This window comes from Citrus sinensis, chromosome 5 (assembly GCF_022201045.2).
Source record: "Citrus sinensis cultivar Valencia sweet orange chromosome 5, DVS_A1.0, whole genome shotgun sequence".
NCBI lineage: Eukaryota > Viridiplantae > Streptophyta > Magnoliopsida > Sapindales > Rutaceae > Citrus > Citrus sinensis.
This window is the reverse complement of record NC_068560.1, coordinates 16,310,291-16,335,359: the sequence shown is the minus strand read 5'-3', so window position 1 is coordinate 16,335,359 and position 25,069 is coordinate 16,310,291. Positions and strand designations below refer to the sequence as shown.

Below are 25,069 nucleotides of genomic sequence, written 5' to 3'. Positions count from 1 at the left end.
GAAGAGAATTAGAACATTATCAAATTGATGCGCTTTCTGATCCACGATTTCAAAATATGGCTTCCCTTTCTGAGCTATGTCGACGATTTGTTGAAACAATAAAGTCACAGCACTATTTGTTGATTGATAGATTAATTCGTCTAGTCTTAACTCTTCCTGTTTCCACAGCCACAACAGAGCGTGCATTTTCAGCCATGAAACTTATCAAGACATCACTTCGTAGTGAGATAGAAAATGAGTTTTTTTTTTCAGATTGTATGGTTATCTATGTTGAAAGAGAAATTACTGATATTGTTGATTCAGATTCTGTAATTGATGATTTTTATAATTTGAAACCCCGAAAAGTACAACTTCGGTAGAAAATTTGTATTGGGATTGTATTTTTTTATACTACTTTTTTAAACTTATTTTTATTTACAATATGGATTTTACATGTAAAGCTCTTAATGTCTCTTATTATTAGGTGTATTTTGTCATCTATATATATGAAATTTCATGTTCACTTGGTACAATTTTTTTTTTTTTAATTTAGCCCAGGGTACTGCAGAGTTCTGGGTCCGCCCCTGCAAACACCCTATGTATTTTGACATTTCTATTGCCCCTGAGAATATGACATAATTCAAAAAATATAACCAAATATATAAACTCACTCCCTCTAAGTACATGATCCATATAATTGAAATATAAGTGTGCAACCCAAGAGGGGGTGAATTGGAATTTTAAAAATTTTCTTAACAAATCCACACAACAAGCAATCTAAAGGTCTTAATAAAAATTGAAAGCAATAAGTTTAATAAAAACACAATAACTAATGAGTAAGGGAGAAAAGAAACAAACACACGAATTTTTACGTGGTTCGGCAATCCCTGCCTATGTCCATGCCTTCAAGAGATCCAAGTTTGATGATTTCACTATCAAAGCCTTTCCAAGGCTTCAACCGTTTACGATTGACTTCAAGGTGTCAATGAACCATTACAACAAAGAAATTATCTCCAAATCTCTTCACTCAAGTGTCTTACACGCTCAAACTCTTACAATTGAGATGAAGAAATGAAAGTTATAATAAAACTCACTCAAAGAGCAAATATTCAAAAATGAAGAACAAGAGATGATTCAATGTTTTTTGTTTTGCAACTTGAAAGCTCAAGATATCCCGTGTGCTTTTGTTTATGCTTATTGGAGAGCTTGAAAATGAGTTGGATTTGATTTCTTATAGTTTGAGCTAAAAAACTAGCCATTATGCACATTTTTTGTTGTAACCGGCTTGCCGTTTAGGAATCCGGTAAGTCACTTTTATGTTACCGTTAAGGCAAAAATTTGAATTTCAGAATATCTGACTTGCCGCTTACAAAATCTGGTAAGTCGTTTATGCTCCAGACGCTTACTGCCCAATATCCGGTTGGCCGTTTAACCATATCCAGTAAGCCGCTTGCTACAGTGACTGCTACAGTGAAATATTTTCCAAATTTATAGTCTGACCCCAAAACTTTATAAAACTGTATTATGACCCAAAATGTTATGAAACTTTGTAAATAGGTCCAATTTCATAATTTTAAATAATGCTTTGTCAATCCCAAAACTTTTTAAAATTATGATTTCGCCCAAACTATGTGAAATTATAGAATGATCGAAAAATATTTAAATAGTTTCAAATAGGTCCAAATCCGAAATTTAAAACACTATCAAAGATTTTAAAATGTTTTCATTTTAGTCCAAAATACTTTAATTCCACAACATCATTTTTTTATTATAAAAGCACAATTCATAAATCTTTTCTTAATCAATACATGTGGTTTGTTATCATCAAAATCAATATTTATAGCCATATAGGCTAACAATCTACCATTTTTTTATAATGACAAAACACATTATAAAAAATTTAATCTGGTTATGAAAAGCTCCTCCTTAATAAATGCAAGTTAAAAAATTTGATTTGAAAATTATTTAACAAGACTCCTCCTGCATACATGCATACTCCCCCTGGATACATGCATATTTTCATAACACTTTTTATAACACATTATTAAATTATTCTCCCCCTTCATCATAAAAAAAAATAAAAGCTCCCCATATTAATCATCAAAGTCACAACACAAGCACATTAGTAAAAAAAATCCATAAGCATAAGGAAATCCATATAATCCATAATAAACAATCAAAACAAATCCATATCATCCAAAACAAATACATAAACCAAAAGCATAATAACCATCCATAGAGTCGAAAATAAAAGAACATAATACAGTAAATGAAATGTAGGTATGTCCAAATAAAAGCATAAGAAACTACTCAGGTTGTGAGGATGGAGGTGAAGGAGGTGGAAACAGATATGGAATGCCGAAGTGCTCAAAAAGGAGGCGTTGTCCATGAATAAACTACTGCTGCAGCTGCTGAAACTCAGTCTGCAGCATAGAGAGTGTCTGCACCTCATCCATAAGCTACTGAAGAATGACCTCTTCAGAGGGAGGAGGCTGTGGAAGTGATGAAGCGGATGCAGAGGCACCAGGAGCTGAAGCAATCATGGGAGAATCTCAGCGTCTATGCTGCCCTCGAAATGAGAGTGAGAAAACTGGTAGCTGATCGGCTGGAACCACAACATTAAGTGGCCGATCATCATTTGGAGCAAGAAAGGTAAACTTGTTCTCAGTGTATTTGACCCAAGTGCCATTCTTCCACTCAAAGCCTAAGCCAAAAATAACATCATCCCCAATACCCTTAGACGGTTTACAAGATGGTTCTAGAATCGGCATATTAAAAAATTTAAGGATTCGGGTAATGAAGTGACCATATGGAAGGGAGCGGGTAATCAAAGCAGGTATGGTCAACATAGTGCGGATGATGGTATAGCTCAAGTTAACCGGACGACATCTAAGAATACAGTCAATCAAGGCAACATCCATATGAGAAACTCCATCCAAATGCCCTGATCTAGGAAGTACAATGGATTGAATAATATGAAGCAAAATGCGAGTTTGAAGACAAAGACTCTGAGTGCGGAAATGAATGGTACAGTCTTCAACAGAAAGATCATTATGCCGACAAATATTACGAACGGCATCAACATGAACATAACTATCAAGTTTAAGAGATTTCCTAGGCGAAAAGATTTCTAGGCCAAAATCGGATGATCCTAGGATAGAATTCAACAAGGAAACATCAAAATTAATCTTAACTCCTCCAACATTGGTGATTACTCGAGTCTTGTTCTCCTCGGAAACTTCTATATTCGAGTAAAATACTTTCACCAAGTCGGGATACACATTCTCCTTAATCAAAAGAGTATCAATCCAACCAACATCTCCTAACAATTGAAATAAATTTCTATAACTAATCTTGAGAGTATGCATTACATCCGGTAAAACATAAAAAGTATTGAGTACCTCACGAGTCCTAAAGCTTTGTTGAAATCGTTTGATCAAATGTTTCTTGTTCTGAAAGTGAGTGGACTCAAAATTGGATTGATTGGTGGTGCCCCTTACTTCTCGTGACCGGTCGGTTTGTTGAACCGGTTCTTTGCCTTTTCTTCGAACCGGCCGTGAGCTTGACATTTGGATTTAATTGATTTGGAGTTAAAAAAGATAAAGAGAATGAAGATGATGAAGATTTAAAGATTTTGAGAAGCAATTTGGATAAAAAATGGCTTGAGAGTGAGAAATTTAAAGAGAGAAAAAATTTGGTTAAACCCTAGGTTGAATTTGAGATCTAGAGTTTTATATGTTGAAAATGGATTTTAAAGATGGTTTTGAGTAAATAAAGTGATGGGGAATGATTTTCATGACACAATTTGATGCGAAAAAGGAAGAGGATGATGGATTTTGGAGTGAGATTGAGTGAGGAGCAAGCGGTTTTTAGAGAGAGAGAGAGAGAGAGATCCGGATTGCCGAATAAGGGAGAAGATGAACAGTTTAAATACCTCCTGAATCCGGCTTGCCGGATTTCACTAACCAGCTAGCTGGTTATTGACCAGAAACATAAAAAGCCATAAACAGCTTGCCGAATGTGTTTAACCGGAAATCCGATTATGTTCTAGCAAAGTGTTCACGCGAATCCGCCCAACCGGATTTCACTAACCGGTGAGCCGGTTATAGGACAAAAGGCACATTCTCGTATCCGGCTTTCCGGTTTGGCTAATCGGTAGACCGGTTGTGAGGCAGACAGTTGCCTTTCGAATTCGGTTTGCCGGATTTACGAACCGGTTAGCCGGTTCTTTGGCAGAACCATTCAAACCGCATCCGATTTTTTGGATTAGAAGAACCGACTGACTGGTTATGAGGCAGAGAGGAGGCTTAGCAAATCCGATTTTCTGGATTGAGAATCCGGTTATCCGAATGATGACCCGAGAGCAATCAATAAGAAAAAGGTTTTCCAGATGAGACGAAGTGGAATACCGGTTTAGACTTGGAAAACTTTTTGTCTCTAATTGAATATTGGCTAGCTCTTATACTTGTATTACACACACCATTTTATTTTTGGCTTTTAAAATTGATTAATTTTAAATCATTTTGAGATTTAAATCTTTTCAATAAGTCATTTAATGCATGAGACATAAAATCATAAAATTTCAAGCATACAAGCTATCTAATACATGAATCATAAATCCATATAATAACAAACATATCAAGCTATGTAGTAAAACATAAGTCAAGATGCAACATTCATCATTCCAAGCTCATGTCTTATCTTTTTAAAATGCTCTTCGTTAAGAGGTTTTGTAAAGATATCCGCAAGTTAATTTTCAGTGGAAACAAATTTAATTACCACATCTTCCTTTTCAACATGATCTCTAAGGAAATGACGTCTAATTTCTATATGCTTAGTCCTAAAATATTGAATAGGATTCTTGGAAAGATTTATAACACTAGTATTGTCACACAAGATAGGTATTTGATCAAGTTTAATACCATAGTCTCTAAGGGTTTGTTTCATCCAAAGAATTTGTGCACAACAACTACCTGCGGCAATATATTCTGCCTCGGTGGTTGAAAGCGCAACCGAGTTTTGTTTCTTACTAAACCAAGAGACAAGAGAATGGCTTAGAAAGTGACATGTTCCACTAGTACGTTTTTTATCAACCTTATATCCAGCAAAATCGGCATCCGAATAACAAGTTAAATCAATATGAGTTCCCCTAGGATACCAAAGGCCAAGATTAATAGTGCCAATTAAATACCGAAAAATGCATTTGACAGTAAGCATGTGTGACTCTTTAGGACAAGATTGAAATCTAGCACACAAGCATACACTGAACATAATATCAGGCCTACTAGCAGTCAAGTAGAGTAAGGATCCGATCATACCTCGATATGTCTTGATATCAACTTCCTTACCTTTCTCATCTTTGTCCAGCTTGATGGTAGTACTCATAGGAGTGCTTTTTGTCGTTCCATTATCATAGACAAATCTTTTGAGTAGATCTTTCACGTACTTGGCTTGATTTATGAAAATTCCTTCCTCGTTTTGTTTGATTTGAAGTCCAAGGAAGTATTTTAACTCTCCCATCATACTCATCTCAAATTTTTTGCTCATACATAATGAAAAATCTTTATACAACAACTCATTAGTAGAACTAAAAATAATATCATCAACATAAATTTGAACAATAAGTATATCTTGGTTCTTATGCTTAACAAATAGAGTTGTGTCTGCTTTTCCCATCGAAAAATCGTTATCCAACAAGAAGTTTTTAAGCCTATCATACCAAGCTCTAGGTGCTTGTTTTAGACCATACAAAGCCTTAGATAACTTATACACATGATCTGGAAATTTTTCATTTTCAAAACCAGGAGGTTGTTTCACATAAACTTCCTCCATAATATAACCATTTAAGAAAGCACTCTTGACATCCATTTGATATAAAATAAAATCCTTATGACATGCATATGCTAACAACACCCTAATGAATTCTAACCTTGCTACAGGTGCAAAAGTTTCATCAAAATCAATTCCTTCTTCTTGGTTGTAACCTTGAGCCACTAATCTAGCTTTATTTCTTACAACCACACCAAATTCATCCATTTTGTTTTTAAATATCTATTTAGTGCCTATAATGGATTGATGTTCTGGATTTAGAACTAACTCCCACACATTATTTCTATCAAATTGATTCAACTCTTTTTGCATTTCCATAATCCAAGATTCATCATTTTCTGCATCCGCAAAGGATTTTGGTTCAATTTGAGAAATAATTGCAGCATGCTCACATGTGTTCCTAAGAGATGATCTAGTGGTAACACCTCGTGAGGGATCTCCTAAAATTACATCCTTAGGGTGAGAGGAAACATACCTCCACTCCTTAGGGAGTGTTTGAGAAGTACCTTTATTTTGGTCTGCATTTGTTTCTTCATGATGTTCCTCTTGAATTCCATGTGGTGTATCTTCTTGGTTGTCATTTGATGCTTCTTCTTGTTGTTCTTCTTCTGCATTATCATCAACAACGACTTTCTCCGTAGAGGAGGGGTTAGACTCATCAAATGTAACATGCATAGATTCTTCCACAACTAAAGTTCTTTTATTATAAACTCTATAAGTTTTGCTTGAATTTGAATAACCAAGAAAAATACCAACATCAGATTTTGGATCAAATTTACCAAGATTATTTTTTGTGATCAAAACAAAACATTTGCATCTAAAAACTTTAAAATAGCCAATGTTGGGTTTTCTATCTTTCCAAAGCTCATATGGAGTTTTATTAAGATTAGGTCTAATCAACACACGATTTAAAATATAACAAGCGGTGTTGACGGCTTCGGTCCAAAAATACTCAGGCAAAGAGTTTTCATTTAACATGGTCCTAGCCATTTCTTGAATAGACATATTCTTTCTCTCTACTACTCCATTTTGTTGTGGAGTCCTAGGTGATGAAAATTGATGTTCAATGCCAAAGTCATTACAAATATTTTCAAATGCATGATTTTCAAATTCTCCACCATGATCACTTCTAATACAAGTAATAGAATAACTTTTTTTCATTTTGAACCTTTTTAGAGAAAATTTGAAATGCATCAATGGCATCATCCTTATTATCTAAGAACAATACCCATGTGTATCTAGAATAATCATCCACAATTACAAATGCATAAAATTTACCACTTAAACTAGCATATCTAGAAGGTCCAAACAAATCTATGTGAAGTAATTGAAGTGGTTTTGAAGTGGAGACATGATTCTTGTTTTTGAAGGAAGTTTTGATTTTTTTTCCAAATAGGCATGCTTCACAAATTCTATCTTTTTGAAAACTGATTTTTGTAAGACCTTTAACTAAATCATTTTTCACGATTTTTGAAATCAAATCCATGCTTGCATGACCTAATCTTCTATGCCACAATCAACCATCATCATGCAATGTAGAGAGACATTTATCATTTGTTGATACACAATCTATATTAATAGTATAGACATTAACACATCTATTTACTACAAAGAAAACTTTCCCATCACATGGATTCTCAATAACACATTTTGATTTATCAAAGATAACTCTGTATCCTTTATCACATAATTGACTAATACTAAGCAAGTTGTGTTTCAAGCTTTCAACCAAACACACATTTTCAATGAGAGTAGAGGATGCATTACCGACATTTCCAATCCCAATGATTTTTCCTTTTGAATTATCTCCAAACGATACATCTCCACCATTTTCGATCTTAGTAAAACTTGAAAACCAAGAATAATTCCCTGTCATGTGTCTTGAACAACCGCTGTCCAAGTAACACTTATTATTCTTCTTCTTCAAGCCCTGTAGAGAAAATCTCAAGTTTTAGGTACTCAAACCTTTTTGGGTCCTTGAGAATTAGCAATGGTTCCTTTCGGAACCCAAACACATTTCACACCATAATATGCATTTCTCTTCACTGCACATCTATTTTTCATATGACCATTTTGATTACAATAATGACATACAATTTGATTGTTAATAGATGTATTCTTCAAAAAACAACTCTTGTAAAATTTTTGTTTCAAATTTGGTTTATAGCCAATGCCACTTTTGTCAAATACACATTTTTATGAGTTTAGCAAATTGTCCAACATCTTTTGCCCATTTATGAATTTTAGCAGAATTTCATTTAGTTCATTGCTCTTCTTTCTAAGCATTTCATTTTTATTTTTCAAGTCATTCATGTGTGACTCTAAGTGCTCATGTGGAGTGCTAGAATTCTCAAATAATGCAATGCTATCATGCAATGTTTTATTTTCTAATTCTAGGCATGTAATCTTTGCACTAAATGATTTATTTTCATTTTTAAGCTCTATTATCTTCTTTTTAAGACATATATTCTTTTTACCAATCTTCATCAGCTCATCATGCAAATCCTTAAAGGCATCATGTAATTCATCATATGTAGGAAGAACACGTACCTCATCAAGTTCATCACATGATTCTTCCCCAATGGCCATGAGATCTAAATTTGTCATTTCCTATTGCTCATCATCATCACTTGTTTCCTCATCGCTATCATCCCATGTGGCCACCATAGCTTTCTTCTTGAGTTTGTTGAAAAGAGGACATTTCGGTCGTATGTGTCCGGGCTTCTTGCATTCATAACAAGTGGTTGACTCCTTCTTCTCCTTCTTATTCTTGTAGCCTCTGAACTTTCTCTGCTCATTATTCTTTTTGTAAAATTTTCTGAATCTTCTAGCCAACATTGCCAACTCCTCATCATCTATTTCGCTTTCCTCATCACTCTCACGTTTTGAAGCCTTGAGAGAAATGTTTTTCTTCTTTTCCTCATGCCCTTTTTTAGCTGTCAAATCTTCTTCATATGAAATGAGAGAACCAATTAAATCATTAATAGGTAATACATTTAAATTTTTGGCTTCCTCAATGACAGTCCTTTTTTGTCTCCATTCCTTAGGTAGCGACCTAATGATTTTCTTGACTTTCTCGCTATTTAAAAAGGTCTTTCCCAGGGCTCCTAGAGTGTTCACTATGTCCGTAAATCTAGTATACATAGAGTACACATTTTCATTTTGTTCCATTTGGAACAATTCATATTGTCGAGTGCACCTACTTATTTTATATTCTTTCACTTGGTTCGTGCCTTCATAGACAACTTCAAGTTTATGCCAAATCTCATTAGCACTTTCGCAACTAGACACTCTATGAAACTCTTTCGTATCTAGTGCACAAAACAAGGCATTCATGGCCTTGGAATTTAGAGAAGCTTTTCTCTTTTCGAATTCATTCCATTCCCGTGAAAGTTTTGGAATATCTTCTCCGACTTCATTTTTAGTCAAAGGCATGAAAGGACCATCATTAACGATTTCCCAAATTTTATAATCTAAAACTTGCAAGTAAATTCTCATCATAGTTTTCTAATATGGATAATCGTTTCCATCAAAGTAAGGTGGTCTAGTGGTGGACTGTCCTTCCCTAAATGTGGAATCATTTTGAGTTACCATTGATCTTTAGCTCTAGACGGTTAAATCCAAATAAGAGCACCTCGCTCTGATACCAAATGAAATATAAGTGTGCAACCCAAGAAGGGGGTGAATTGGAATTTTAAAAAATTTCTTAGCAAATCCACACAACAAGCAATCTAAATGTCTTAATAAAAATTAAAAGCAATAAATTTAATAAAAACACAATAACTAATTAGTAAGGGAGAAAAGAAACAAACATACGAATTTTTACGTGGTTCGGCAATCTCCGCCTACGTCCATGCCTCCAAGCGATCCAAGCTTGAGGTTTTCACTATCCAAACCTTTCCAAGACTTCAGCTATTTACAATTGACTTCAAGGTGTCAATGAACTTTTACAACAAAGAGATTATCTCCCAATCTCTTCACTCAAGTGTCTCACACTCTCAAACTCTTACAATTGAGATGAAGAAATGAAAGTTACAATAAAACTCATTTAAAGAGTAGATATTCAAAAATGAAGAACAAGAGATGATTAAATGTTTTGTGTTTTGCAACTTGAAAGCTCAAGATATCTCGTGTGCTTTTTGTTTATGCTTGTTGGAGAGCTTGAAAATGAGTTGGATTTGAGTTCTTATAGTTTGAACTCAAAAACTAGCTGTTATGCACATTTTCTGTTATAACCGGCTTGCCGTTTAGGAATCCGATAAGCCGCTTTTATGTTACCGTTATGACAAAAATTTGAATTTCAGAATATCCGGCTTGCTGCTTACAAAATCCGGTAAGCCGTTTATGCTCCAGACCTCTTACTGCCCAATATCCAGTTTGTCGTTTAACCATATCCGGTAAGCCGCTTGCTACAGTTACTGCTACAGTGAAATATTTCTCAAATTTATAGTTTGACCTCAAAACTTTATAAAACTGTATTATGACTCAAAATTTTATGAAACTTTACAAATAGGTCCAATTTCAGAATTTTAAATAATGCTTTGTCAATCCCAAAACTTTCTGAAATTATGATTTCACCCAAACTAGGTGAAATTATCGAATAATCCAAAAATATTTAAATAGTTTCAAACAGGTCCAAATCCGAAATTTAAAACACTATCAAAGATTTTAAAATACTTTCATTTTAGTCCAAAATACTTTAATTCCGTAACATCATTTTCTTATTATAAAAGTACAATTAATAAATCTTTTCTTAATCAATACATGTGGTTTGTTATCATCAAAATCAATATTTATAGCCATATACGCTAACAATAATTGTACAACATTTGTAAACTCTCCTTGAGTGACTCAGAAAGCAACTAAAATACTACAAACACTCAATCAACCCCCATGAGCCAAAAACATGTCAAAACACTTCAAAATACATGTTAATATCTTCTCCCCCTTCATCATGAAAAATCACTCCTCTATTATACAAATATTATCAATAATTATCCCCCACAAAGATCATCAATCAAAAATCCACACATGACCATTAATCAAGTATCCATATACATAATCCATAATCAATAAAGATAATCCATAAAGATAATTAATAAAGATACCACAATCAATAACTAGAATGCATAAAGATAATCCATATCAACTCAAGTATCTATAATGCATAATTAAAATAACATCCATCAAGTATCCATGACGCTAAAAACGAAAATGCATATGATAAATAATGTCGGTGCATAAAACAAGGAAGCAAAAGAGATAAAAGAAAATCACTGATTAGATAGCAAACATGATAATAAGGATGGTGGCGAAAATTTGAGAACAATGAAAATAAGCTAGTGATGGTCTAGAATTTGTTATTGTTGAAGAAAGAGACGCTGCTGCTCAGAAAGAAAATGATCCTGGAATGCTGCGAACGATATCTTAAGTTTGCTTTATTGTTTGGATATGGAACACACTTTATTCCACAACTGCTGGATTGGGTTATTGGGAATGGCTGAAGATGATGGTGGTGGAGCATCAGAAGGCCAATGTAGAGCTTGTGACCTCATGGAAGAACTAAGATCAAGAACCCAGTAAGGGGAAGCACATCGTTAAAGATGCAATGATAAAAAAGAGCCAGCTTTGTGGGTTTGCTCAACAAGTTCTGATTTTTAACCTATTGGTCATCTACCCACCCAAATCCTAAGCTAGCAATGACCTCATCCCCTAACTCCTTGGGTTCATTATGAGATGGTTCAGCTATAGGGACCCAAAAATATTGAAGGATATGGGTAATGACACTACCGACCGAAAAGGATTGGTTTTCTATACTTAGTGTATTAAGCATGTGTTGAATGATAATATTCGCACATTTAGCTTTTACCCTCAAGGATGCTATTTAATAAAGTAACATCTAAGCGTGTAACCTCAGCATCATGTCCCTTGCGAAGACTGATCACAAGCTGAAGAACATTATGTAGGATCCGAACTTGAAGAGGCAACACTTGTGATCTAAGAGAGGAGTTAAAAAGCTCCATGGATAGATCAGATCACCTACAAATGTCTCGAACATCTATGTTTCAAACATCATCTACAACTAAATACTATGGATAATCAATTTTAGTCCTAGATGTATACAAATGCAACCTATCATCTGAGATTCATGTTTAAATCTTCTACAGTAAACTTAATAGGAATCCTAATAACATTAGTAATAATCATATTGGCAGTATTTGTAGAAATAAGCATGTTCGAATAAAATACTCGTACCAAATTAAGACAAATATGTTCCTTAAGAACTAAGACATTTGTCCAACCCAATTCAGCAAGTAAAGTTCTAAGAGTTTTGCTACAACTTGACAAATTTTCTAATTAATCAAGATTAACATATATAGTATGGGAGGACTGACCTTGTCATAAATCGATCAGAGAATCATTCCATTGGGACGGATTTGGGAAGTGGGTGGAAATGAATTTCAAAATGTCTTTATGAATCTTTTTTTTACATTTTAGGCATATGCTTACCCTTAGACTTCTCACCACTAGCCATTAAGAAATTATCAAAATGTGTCCAAAATTGCACAAATTCGAGTTCACAAAGTTTTTACAGAAATAGATGATTTTGAACCGATTAAAATGTTCTTTGAGAAGATCTAAGGAATGTATGGGTTTATTTTGGTCGAAAACGGTCAAATAATGGTTCAAATTTGAGAATGTTGAAATTGGTGACTTAGGTTTTAAGATTTTGAGAGAAGAGTGATTAGATTGTGTTTTAAAAGCAAATGAGTGAAGATTAATTGATGGGAAATGATTTGGAAAGTTTAATTTGACACAAAAGTGATGTAAAAATGGAAGATTTTAGAGAGAGAGTAAAAGAAATGAGAGATGACAATGATAGAGAGAGGGTAACAACTGAAAGTGGGAAAAAGAAGATGAACAACATTTAAAACGTGAAGCCAGCTAGCTTCTTGAAGAAAGCGGTTAACCGTTTCATTTTTAAAAACCAGTCAATTAACTGTTTGCTTTGAGCCGGCTAGCCAGCTAGTTTCTGCCTCACAATTGGCTAGTCGCTTGTGGTTAACGGTTAGCTAGTTCCCCTAAATTTTGCACGATTTTGCTTTTTGGCCAAAATTTAATTAATTTTGAGACCATTTTGTGATCCCGAAGTATTTCAAAAGCCATTTTTAATGCATAAGATATGATGATAAACATTCAAAGAAGTAAATTCAAGCATATAACACATTAAAATCAAGTTTTTATCATACAATTAATCAAGATAGAAAATCAAGCAAATTTGTAGTCTCAATATCATGCAATGAAATATTGATGTGAAAATGTCATCATTCCAAACTCAATCCAAATGTTTGAAAACTATTCTTCACAAAAAGGATTTGTAAAAATATCAGTAAGATATTTTTCCATAGAAACAAATTCTAAAGCAATATCTCTCATTTAAACATGATCACGTGAGAAATAATGCCTAATTTCAATATGTTTGGTCCTAGAATGTTGAATGGGATTCTTTGAAAAATTTATTGAGCTAATAATTTATATGAGTTCCCTTAGACCAAGATCAATTGTTCCTCATAAATAATGAAAAAAATCTTTTAACCGCAAGCAAATGAGATTCTTTGAGATATGGTTGAAATCATGCACACAAACATACACTAAAGTAATGTCTACTAGCAATAAAGTAAAGTAAAAATATGATCATACCTCGATATCTTTTGATACAACATCTTTACTTTTTTTATCCTTATCGAGCTTGATTGTAGTACTCATTGGAGTGTCCTTAGTCCTGAATGCAAAATCTTTTGAGTAGATCTCTGAAATACTTGGCTTGATTAATGAATTCTTTTTTTTTTAAATTTGAAGTCCAAGAAAGTACTTCAATTCTCCCATCATGCTCATCTCAAATTCTCTACTTATGTAAGATGAAAATTCCTTACACAGAAACTCATTAATAGAACTAAAGATAATATCATCAATATAAATTTGAACAAGTATACCTTGATCCTTGTATTTAACAAATAGAGTAGTATTCGCTTTACCCATTGAAAAACTATTTTCTAAAAGAAATTTACTAAGTCTATCATATCATGCTCTAGATGCTTACTTTAAACTATATAAAACTTTGGACAACTTGTAAACATGATCCAAAAACATTTTTCGTTTTTAAAATGAGGGGGTTGTTTCACTTAAGCTTCCTTCATAATACAACTATTTAGAAATGTGCTTTTAGCATCCATTTAATATAAAATAAAATCATTATGATATGCAAATGATAAAAGCATGTAATGGATTCTAATCTCGATACATGTGCAAAGGTTTCATCAAAATCAATTTCTTCTTCTTGGTTGCATCCTTGAGCTACTAATTTAACTTTATTCCTTACAACTACACCGGATTCATCGATTTTATTCCTAAATACCCATTTACTGCCTTTTACAGATTGATGTTATGGTTTATGAATAAGTTTCCATACATTGTTTCATTCAAATTGATTTAACTCTTCTTGTATTGCTATAATCCAAGATTCATCATTTTTCACATCTGAAAAGGATTTTGGCTCAACTTGAGATATGAATACAGTATGTTCACATGTATTTCTAAGTGATTATCTAGTAGTTACACCTCATAAAGGATCTCCTAAGATGACATACCTTAGCTCCTTAGAGAGTGTTTGTGAATTACCTTCATTTTGAATCTGTTTAACTTGTTCTTCTTGTTGCTCATCTTGATTTTTACCGGTAAATCATCTTGTCTGTCTTTTAAAGACTTTTTGTTTTTGTAACTCTTCATATGCATCATCATCAACAACAACTTTCTTCATAGAAGAAAAGTTAGATTCATCAAATATAACATGTATAGATTCTTTAGCGACCAAGGATCTTTTATTATACACTCTATAAGTTTTGCTTGTATTTGAATACCTAAGAAGAATATCAACATCAGATTTTAGATTAAATTTACCAAGATTGTCTTTTGTATTCAATAGAAAATATTTGCAACCAAAAACTTTGAAATAGTCAATGTTTTTCTATTTTTCCAAAACTCATAAGGAGTTTTATTGAGGTAAGGTCTAATCAATGCACGATTTAAAATATAACAAACAATGTTGACGGCTCCAACCCAAAAATATTCTAGTAAAACATTTTCATTTAACATGGTCCTAGCCATTTCTTGGATAGACCTATTCTTTCTCTCAACTACTCCATTTTGTTGTGGAGTTCTTGGTAACAAGAATTGATGCTCAATGCCAAAGTTATTGTAAAAATTTTCAAAATATAATTTTCAAATTCTCCACCATGATCACTTCTAATGCAAGAAATAACATATCATTTTTCATTTTGAACCTTTTTATAGAAATTTTGAAAGCATTAAAGGTGTCATCTTTATTAGTTGAGAGTAATACCATGTGTATATAGAATAATCATCTATAATTATAAATGCATAATATTTACCACTTAAACTAGCATATTTAGAAAATTCAAACAAATCCATGTGAAAAAGTTAAAGTGGTTTTGAAGTAGAACTATGAATTTTTTTTAAAGGACGTTTTATTTGTTTTCTAAATTGGCAAACTTCACAAATTCTATCTTTTTTAGAACCAATTTTTAGAAGACCTATAACCAAATCATTTAAAAAAATTTTTGAAAACAAATCCATGCTCGCATGACCTAGTCTTCCATGCCATATCAACTATCATCATGTAATGTGAAAAAAACATTTATCATGAGTTGATACACTATCTATATCAATGATGTATACATTAACACATCTTTATGTAACAAATAAAACTTTGCCATCACATGTATTTTTAATAACACATTTTGTTTTATAAAAAATAACTCTATAGCCTTTATCACATAAAAATAACTTTGTAACCTTTATCACACAATTGACTAATACTAAGCAAATTCTAAAGCAATATATTTCATTTTTCTTTTTCAAATCATTTACAAGTAAACCTTTATTCTTAGATGAAACATTTTGTTTTTTCTTTAAAAGATGTAATTTCTTCACAAATACTTCTAGGCACTTAATCTTTTTATTCAAAGTGTCATTCTCATTTAAAAGTTCTACTTTTTTCTTTCCAAGAGAAACATTTTACATTTCAATCTTCTTTAAATCTTTATGCAATTTAGAGAATACTTCAAACAACTCATCCTAAGAGGTTTACCTCATCAAGTTCATCTCCTATAACCATAAGTGCCAAATTTGACACTACATGGGACTACTCTTCATCTATAGTCTCCTTATCGCTATCATCCCGTGTTGCTACCATGGCTATCTTCTTTAATTTTTTGAGAAAAGGACATGCTAGTTTTATGTGTCTAGGCTTCATGCATTTAAAGCAAATAATTGCCTCCTTCTTCTCTTTCTAATTTTTGAATTTCCTTCGCTCGATGGATTTCTTGAAAATTATTTTGAATTTTCCAGCTATCATAGCCATGTCTTCATTTTCGACCTCACTTTCGTTGTCACTTTTAGATCTTGATGCTTTTAAGGAAAAACTCTTCTTCTTCTCGTCTTCATTATATTTTTCAGTTGTCAAATCCTTTTCATAAGAAATAAATGAACTAATTAAATCATCAATAGATAAAATATCCTTGGCTTCCTCAATGGCAATTTTCTTAGGTCTCTATTCTTTTGGTAAAGACCTACTGATTTTTTTTTACCTTTTCACTGTTTGAAAAGGTCTTTCTAAGAGCTCCTAAAGTGTTTATAATGTCTGTTAATCTAGTGTATATGGGATTAACACTCTCATTTTGTTCCATTTATAGCAATTCATATTGCCTATTATATTTACTAATTTTAGACTATTTGACTTGATTTGTAGCTTTATAAATGACTTTAAGTTTTTTCCAATTTTCATAAGCATTGGAACAACCTTAAACTCTATAGAATTCTTTTTTATCTAAGGCACAAAACAAAGCATTCATGACTTTGAAATTCAGAGAATCTTTTCTCTTTTCCGACTCATTCCATTCTTGTGAAGGTTTTAGAATTTCTTTTCCTTCTTCATTTTTAGCAGTAGGCATGAATGGACCATCACAATCAACTTCCTATATTTCATAATATAATGCTTGCAAATAAATTCTTATCATAATTTTCCAACATGGATAATCATTCCCATCAAAGAATGGTGATCTAGTAAAGGATTAACCTTCCCCAAATCTGGGATCATTTTGGATTACTATGGATCTTTTACTCTAGATGGTTAAGTCCTAACAAGAGAACTTCCTTTGATACCAAATGAAATTCTAGCTCAGCAACCCAAGAGGGGGGCGAATTAGGTATTAAAAATTATACTAACAAAAACACAATACAAATTAAACAAATGCTTCAAGAAATTTAATAATGGTAAATTTAACTATGCGTGAAATTAAAAAGATAAGGGAGAAGATAACAAACACATGAATTTTTATGTGGTTCGGCAAACCCGCCTATGACTACGCCTCCAAGCAATCCAAACTTGAGAATTCTACTATCCAAACCTTCCAAGGCTCCAAAATTTTACAATTGACTTCTAAGGTGTCAATAAACCTTTACAAGTAATTATGTATACACACACCTCTTTTCCCAAGTGTTTCCCACACTTATACTCACTCAATTTTGATATTTAATTGAAGATTACAAAGATTACACTCTATAAGAGTGTATAAGCAAATGATAGCTCTATAATGATTAATGTATGTAGATAAGCAAAATGAAAGCTCAAGATATATGAATAAGTTTTAGCTTAATTGAGATTGAAAAAAATTGTTAGATTTGAGTTAGATTTGAATTTTATAGTTTAAATAATCAAACTAGCAATTATTAGCTTTTCTAGGGACTTGCTGGATCGCCGTTAAAATGAGGCGATTAGCCACTATGTTGATATGGTAAGTTACAGTTGCAAATCAAATTTGAAAACTTTGGTTCAAGCGGATTGTCACTTGATTTAAGCGGTTAGTTGCTATGTTTTTGGACTTGAAGTAGTTAGCCGCTATTGGTTAAGCGATTAGCCACTATTGTTCCAGGATTTATAGATTAGACCTAATTTTTTTGAAATTATATTACGACCCAAAACATTTGAAATATTTACAAATATGTCAATTTCTATGATTTAAAACATTATTAGTTGATTTCAAAGTTTTCAAAACTTTTCAATTTAGTTCATAAATTTGGAAAAAGCAACTAATTTTATAAAATCGTTAAAACTTTTATATTTTAGAAAATGATGATTTAATTTGAAAATGTCATGAAAAATATCTTGAGCTTTTAAATGTTACATCATGAACACGTTAAATTATACTGGCTTTACAAGAAATTTAACAATAAAGATTGCTTAAACTAGTACCCTCAGTATTCGTCCTTGATTGTCATTGTCTATTGAGTATCTTGATCTTGATCTCACTTGAATGATTTTTGCCCTTCAAAAACTTCTGAGATTGTGAGAAATAAATTTACTATTGTACTCTATGTAGTTTGTTATCATCAAAATCAAGGATTATATAACCATTTAGGCCAACAAAATATTATAATAAATTATTATTATTATGATAAAAAAATTAAAGATATTTTGTAATTTGTAACAACTCATCGTGATTTTAAAATAAAATAAATATATCAATGATGATATAATTTATTTTAATTTTAATTTTTACAATTTAAATTAATTAATTAATTACTATTCCATATTTTAATTCCAACTCATTCCATTCCAATTCATTCATATTTTAATCAGTATATCAACTACCCTCGAGCAATGCCCGAAAGACATTGAGGCAAGGGCCACAGAAAAATATGCACTTGTTAGCTTAGCGTTGGTGCCAAGTTTCTTTAGCATTTTAAATTCATAAAAGAACTTATAGTGGTTCTTCATCATCTGGCCTTTTCGGTGTTTATTTTCTGGGGTGAGTGTGAGCAGTGTGTATTCCTCCCACTCCAGTATTTACTTCACCATTTTAAGGAGGGATTGGAAATCCCACTCCTTGGACTCCACCCATTTTTGGAGTGGGGAGTGTGAGTGGGACTCCCATGGAAAACCCACTCCCACCTCTCCCTTTTCTACATTTATTTAATTAAATTTAATATTTAATATTTAATAAAATAAATAACATTATTATATTAATAGAGAATTAATAATATTATTATATGCTATCTTTATTTGAAGATATCATATTATTATATTTATTTAAAAATAATAGTATTATATTTATTTAATATTAATAATTAATAATAATAAATAGTTTATTCTAAGAAAATATTAATTTTATACTAAATAATATTATATTATTATTTATATAATAATAAATTTAATATAATTAAATAAAATAATATTTCATTTTATATTTACCTTCCTTTTTTAACCCCCTTTTATTAAATTTACTATAATTATTTTTAATAAAATAAATAATATTTTATTTATTTAAATAATATTATTATATTTAACTAAATAATAATTTGGTTTGATTCTAAGTTTAAATTACTTAAAAATAATATTATTATATTAATAGAGAATTAATAATATTACTATATACTATCTTTATTTGAAAATATAATATTATTATATTTATTTAAAAATAATAGTATTATATTTACTTAATATCAATAATTAGTAATAATAAATAGTTAATTATAAGAAAATATTAATTTTGTACTATGTTAATAGTAAAAATGTTTCATTTACATTGCTCTTATCAATAATTTTTAATTTATATAATTAAAATTAAAATTAATAAAAAATATGATGTACATAATTAAGAATATTAATAATTATTATAAATTTATAAATATAATAAAATAAATGTTTATTCATTAAATATATTTTTTTATTAACTTTGTAATTAAAAACTATAATTCTTTAAATAAAGATAAAATTATAATTTGAAACTATTTACTCCCAATCCAAGATAAAATAAACACATAAATTGGATTATAATCTTCATTCCATGCTTATATTTTAGTGTAAGTAAACAACTTACACCCACTTCTACTCCATACTCTCAATTCTAAGATTTTCACTCTTCAAGATTCTCAGTCCAATCCAAAATGTAAACACTATCTATGGTAATTGTTCACACAACTATTTTAATCGAAACTAATAGACCTTTCAACAATTTTAAACGAAAATAATAGACCTTTCAACGATTTTTTCGGATTCTGGCAATTGTTCACGCAACTATTTTAATAGAAAATATATGTGGCTCCATAAACAATGATTATCTCTTGACAGTTGTTCTGCACTCGCTATTTGTACTGAAATAGAAGATTATCACTTGATGATTATTTAATTGAAAAGAATTTGTCGTTTATATTTGTTCACCTGGCCTTTGGATGAGGATCACATGTTTTATGACAATCGTAATGTTACTAATGTAAGTCAAGCAATTATTTTTAAATAATGATATTATAATTAAAAATCTAAAAACATTTATAATACTTAAAGACTAATTCAGGTTATTAATTTTTTTATATGACTTCATTATTAGCTGACAAATAATTAAAAGGCCATAGAACAATATTTTTAGGTCCAATTTTTATTCTAATATGACACAATTTGTACTTTCATTCCTATACTAAAGTATATCGAACCTACTAATAATCAAGAAATATATCTATTCAACACATATTTGTTAGAAAGATTATCTACTAATTAATCATTGATTACGAGATTAATATATTGAAATTCAGAACTTTTTTTTTCTTTAAAAAGGAGTCGCCCACTTGTACTGAAATAATTTTATCAGATTCGCTTGAAAGTAGTTTCACGAGCAAGCAGTTTTTCCCTCTTGATCCCCGTATTCGTCAGCTCCTACTCTTTGCCTTCAATTCTCAGTCAAGAAAAGCTCTCCTGATTTTCGTCTTTTGATCTCATACACACTTTGCTTCTATTTATCGTGGTCACTGCTTGTGCTAGCCGTTTTCTTATTTAGCTTCGTTCCCTTTCGCCATCAGCTATTTGCATTTTCATTGGATCAAGCAACCCTTTTATTGATTCAATTTTCTGATCTAAAAAACACTTTGATTTCCCTTGTTTTGTACAAATATCATTTCTTTTTTCAACTTTGCCTTGTTTTGCTTCTACTTGATTATCAATTGCGCGGCCGTTGACCCTGTTCTATTTCTACTTCGTTCACTTCCCCAAAAAAAAAAAAAAAAATGGACATTTTGAAAAGCATTGTTCCAGGAGTTGTAAACTGCTTGTCTCCTCACGCACAACGCGAATTTAGTTATTGGTATAACTCCGCTGCCAACTTTGAGAATCTCAAGGCAGAACTCGATGGGCTCAAGGATGAAAGAGAAAGCATTCAGCGCAGAGTTTCTGAGGCTGAGAGAAAAAGTGAAAAGATTGAAGAGAAGGTTGAGAAATGGCTGGTTAATGCGAACAAGAGCATTGAGGAGGCAGCCAAATTCATTCAAGACGAAGAGAAAGCAAATGAACGATGTCTCATGGGGCTGTTTCCTAATTGGATTACTCGCTATCAGCATGGAAAGAAAGCAGAAACAGAGAAGGAGGCCCTTTTTAAACTCCGAGAAGAAGCTGGGAGATTTGATGATAGAATTTCCTACCGTACCATTCCGGAGGAGATTTGGCTCAAGTCTCACAAAGGCTACGAGGCCTTCGAATCAAGACGTTCTACTTTGGAGGCTATAAAAAACGCATTGATCGATGTTAATGTCAGCATCATTGGGGTGTACGGCATGGGCGGCATTGGAAAGACGACACTGGTGAAGAAGGTCGCCAGGCAAGCTCTGGAAGACAAGCACTTTGATATGGTGGTCTTTTCAGAGGTTTCGCAAACTCCAGACATAAAAAAGATTCAACAGGAAATTGCCGAGAAGTTGGGCCTGGAGTTGCACGAGGAAGTTGAATCTAGAAGAGCAAGTAGGCTATATGAGCGATTGAGAAATGAGAAGAAGATCCTTGTGATTCTGGATAACATCTGGAAACACCTTGATTTGGAGACCGTTGGAATTCCTTTTGGGGAAGATCATAAAGGATGCAAACTACTGCTGACGGCAAGAGATCGTGGTGTCCTCTTGAAAATGGGATCTAAAGACAACTTCTTGATAAACAATTTAAATGAAGAAGAAGCCTGGAGATTGTTTAAGATGATGGCCGGTGATGATGTTGAAAATCGTGAGTTGAAATCTACAGCAATAGACGTCGCCAGGGCATGTGGAGGTTTGCCCATTGCCTTGAGTACGGTAGCAAAGGCACTGAGAAGCAAGAGTCTGCATGAATGGAAGAATTCCTTGCGAGAACTCCGAACGCCTTCAATGGTGAACTTCGAAGGAGTATCTGCAGAGACTTATTCAAGTATTGAGCTGAGTTTCAACCATTTAAAAGGTAAGCAACTCAAGAAAATTTTTCTCCTCGGTAGTCTAATGGGTAACGGTATTCATACTTTGGACCTGTTTAAGTACTCCATGGGTTTGGGTATATTTAAAGGAGTCAATAAGATGGAAGATGCACGAGACAAATTATATGCATTGGTCCATGAACTTAGAGACTCTTGTTTGTTGCTTGAGGGTGATAGCAATGAAGAATTTTCAATGCATGATGTTGTTCGCGATGTCGCAATATCAATTGCATGCCGCCACCAACATGTGTTTTCGGTGAGAAATGAGGATGTGTGGGACTGGCCAGATGAGGATGCACTTCGAAAATGCAATGCTGTCTCTTTAAGAAATAATAGTAATCGTGAATTTCCTGAAGGATTAGAATGCCCAAACCTTGAATTTTTATATCTCTCTCTCAAAGATTCTTCTCTTGAAATCAATATTCCTGAGAACTTTTTTGTAGGGATGAAAAAGCTTAGAGTTCTAGATTTTACTCGAATGCAGTTTTCTTCATTTCCATCTTCAATTGATCTTCTAGTAAATCTTCACACACTATGTCTGGATCAAAGTGCGTTGGGCGACATAGCAATCATTGGGAAGTTGAAGAATCTAGAAGTCCTTAGCTTTTTGAAGTCTGATATTAAGAAGTTGCCCGAAGAACTAGGTGAACTGTCTAAGCTAAGGCTGTTAGATTTAACAGACTGTTTCCTTCTGAAAGTTATTGCCCCAAATGTCATATCAAGCTTAATCCGATTAGAAGAATTGTATATGGGTAATTGCTTCATTGAATGGGAGGTTGAAAGAGCCAACAGCAAAAGAAGTAATGCTAGCCTTGACGAATTGATGCATTTACCTCGGCTAACCACTCTAGAAATTGACGTTAAAAATGACAGTATTTTACCGGAAGGTTTTTTGGCCAGAAAGCTCGAAAGGTTCAAAATATCTATTGGAAATGAGTCATTCAGGCAGCCCGTGTTTTTTGGACAATATTGGTTTGAAAGTCGGCCGCACTTTTTGATCGACAGTAATCGCAAGATTTCAAGAGCATTGAAGCTCAAGCTTGATTTTATGGACATTTGCTCCATCAAATTGCAGGGCATCAATAACGTTGAATACTTATTGTTGGACAAGCTGCGAGGTATCAAGAACGTTCTTTTCAATTTGGACACGGAGGGCTTTTCACAATTGAAGCTTCTCGGGGTTCAAAATAATCCTGACTTCTTTTGCATCGTCGATTCAAGGGAGATGGTCGCTTCTGATGCCTTTCCTCTTTTGGAGTCACTTGGCCTTCACAATTTGATCAACATGGAGAGGATATGTATTGATCGGCTCAGAGTAGAGTCCTTCAACGAACTCAAAATCATACAAGCATATAATTGTGATAAATTGAGTAATATCTTTTGGCTCTCTACAACAAAATGCCTTCCAAGACTTGAGAGAATTGCAGTTATTAATTGCAGCAAGATGAAAGAGATTTTTGCAATTGGGGAAGAAGTTGATAATGCAATTGAGAAGATAGAGTTTGCTCAATTAAGATCTTTGAGTCTGGGGAATCTTCCAGAGGTTACAAGTTTTTGCCGTGAAGTAAAGACTCCTTCAGCATCACCGAACAGACGAGCGTCGCAAGAGGAATCGACGACTACGTATAGCTCCAGCGAAATCACTTTGGATACTTCAACTCTGCTTTTCAACGAGAAGGTGCGTAGGCTAACATTTTCTTTATCTATATATATAACAGATTTTATTCTATCATGCGTTCTCTTTTGACGTCATATGTGGAAAATAATTAAATCATTTAAAGAATTGCAAGAAAATGGAAAAAAGGATAAAAAGAATCTCACACGCTCACTAATTGAGCTCTTAACAAGTAGTATGAATTAGAATGCACAAACTCAGCTGTCAGTTGGAAATTGATTCTGACTTGCATTAATTTGTAATCAAAGAAGAAAATTTCAACAAGTGCTTCCCATATGGATATTGGATCTAACAAGAAATTCTTATTTTTTAAGGTTGCGTTGCCTAACTTGGAGGCTTTGGAGATATCTCAAATTGAAGTCGACAAGATTTGGCATTGCAATCAAATTCCGGCGGCCGTGTTTCCTCACTTTCAGAGTTTAACACGATTGATTGTGTGGCGTTGTCACAAATTAAAATACATATTTTCAGCGTCTATGATCGGAAGCCTTAAGCAGCTCCAACACCTAGATATACGCTTCTGTGAGGATTTACAGGAGATCATTTCTGAGAAAAGAGCAGATCAAGTGATCCCTTATTTTGTCTTTCCACAGCTCACCACTCTGAAACTCCAAGATCTACCAAAACTTAGATGTTTGTACCCTGGAATGCATACTTCGGAATGGCCCGCACTAGAAATTCTTTTAGTGTATCGTTGTGACAAATTAAAGATATTCGCTGCAGATTTATCGCAGAATAATGAGAATGATCAACTTGGTATTCCTGCACAACAGCCCCTATTGCCGTTGGAAAAGGTATGAAACCATTTTCTAGATTTTTTTTCAATAGCTTATTTTTAACTTTGAAAAATATGCAAAGCATCGATAAATTAATACTTAATAAATTGAAAACTTTTGTTATACAATAATCTTTGCTAGTCTAGATTAAGGGACCACAAACTAAGGGATCAATGTGGTAAATTAATAATTATATGAACATTTTTAGGTATAGCATTTATAAAAGAATCCTTAGTCTTTCCATATAGAAAAACTTACAAAATAAATTAGTAATTTACTATCGTGCAATAAAATAATTTCGTTTTTTTCCCTAATCTCTTTATTACCTCTAAAACTAACATATAAAAAAATCATATAATGAATTTTATCACTAATTCATTTTTTTTAGGGGTAAAATTAATATAAAATAAATACTATAAAGTCACTGCTTGTGATTGGATTACTCAAAATCATTTGAAAGAACATCAATT

General features: G+C 32.6%; 1 protein-coding gene across 7 annotated transcripts in view; it reads left to right on the top strand.

The window, feature by feature from the left end:
- Positions 1-25,069, top strand: part of LOC102609284 (disease resistance protein At4g27190-like) — a 91,996-nt gene that overhangs the window by 20,347 nt on the left and 46,580 nt on the right. For all 7 annotated transcript variants that reach the window (XR_008055314.1, XR_008055313.1, XM_052442721.1 and 4 more), the window contains exons 2-3: positions 21,577-23,826; positions 24,138-24,617. Coding sequence is in view for 5 of the 7 variants with exons in the window: in XM_052442721.1 (XP_052298681.1) it covers positions 21,577-23,826; positions 24,138-24,617 (2,730 nt within the window). In the remaining 2 variants the exon portion in view is untranslated. The remainder of the gene's footprint in view (positions 1-21,576; positions 23,827-24,137; positions 24,618-25,069) is intronic.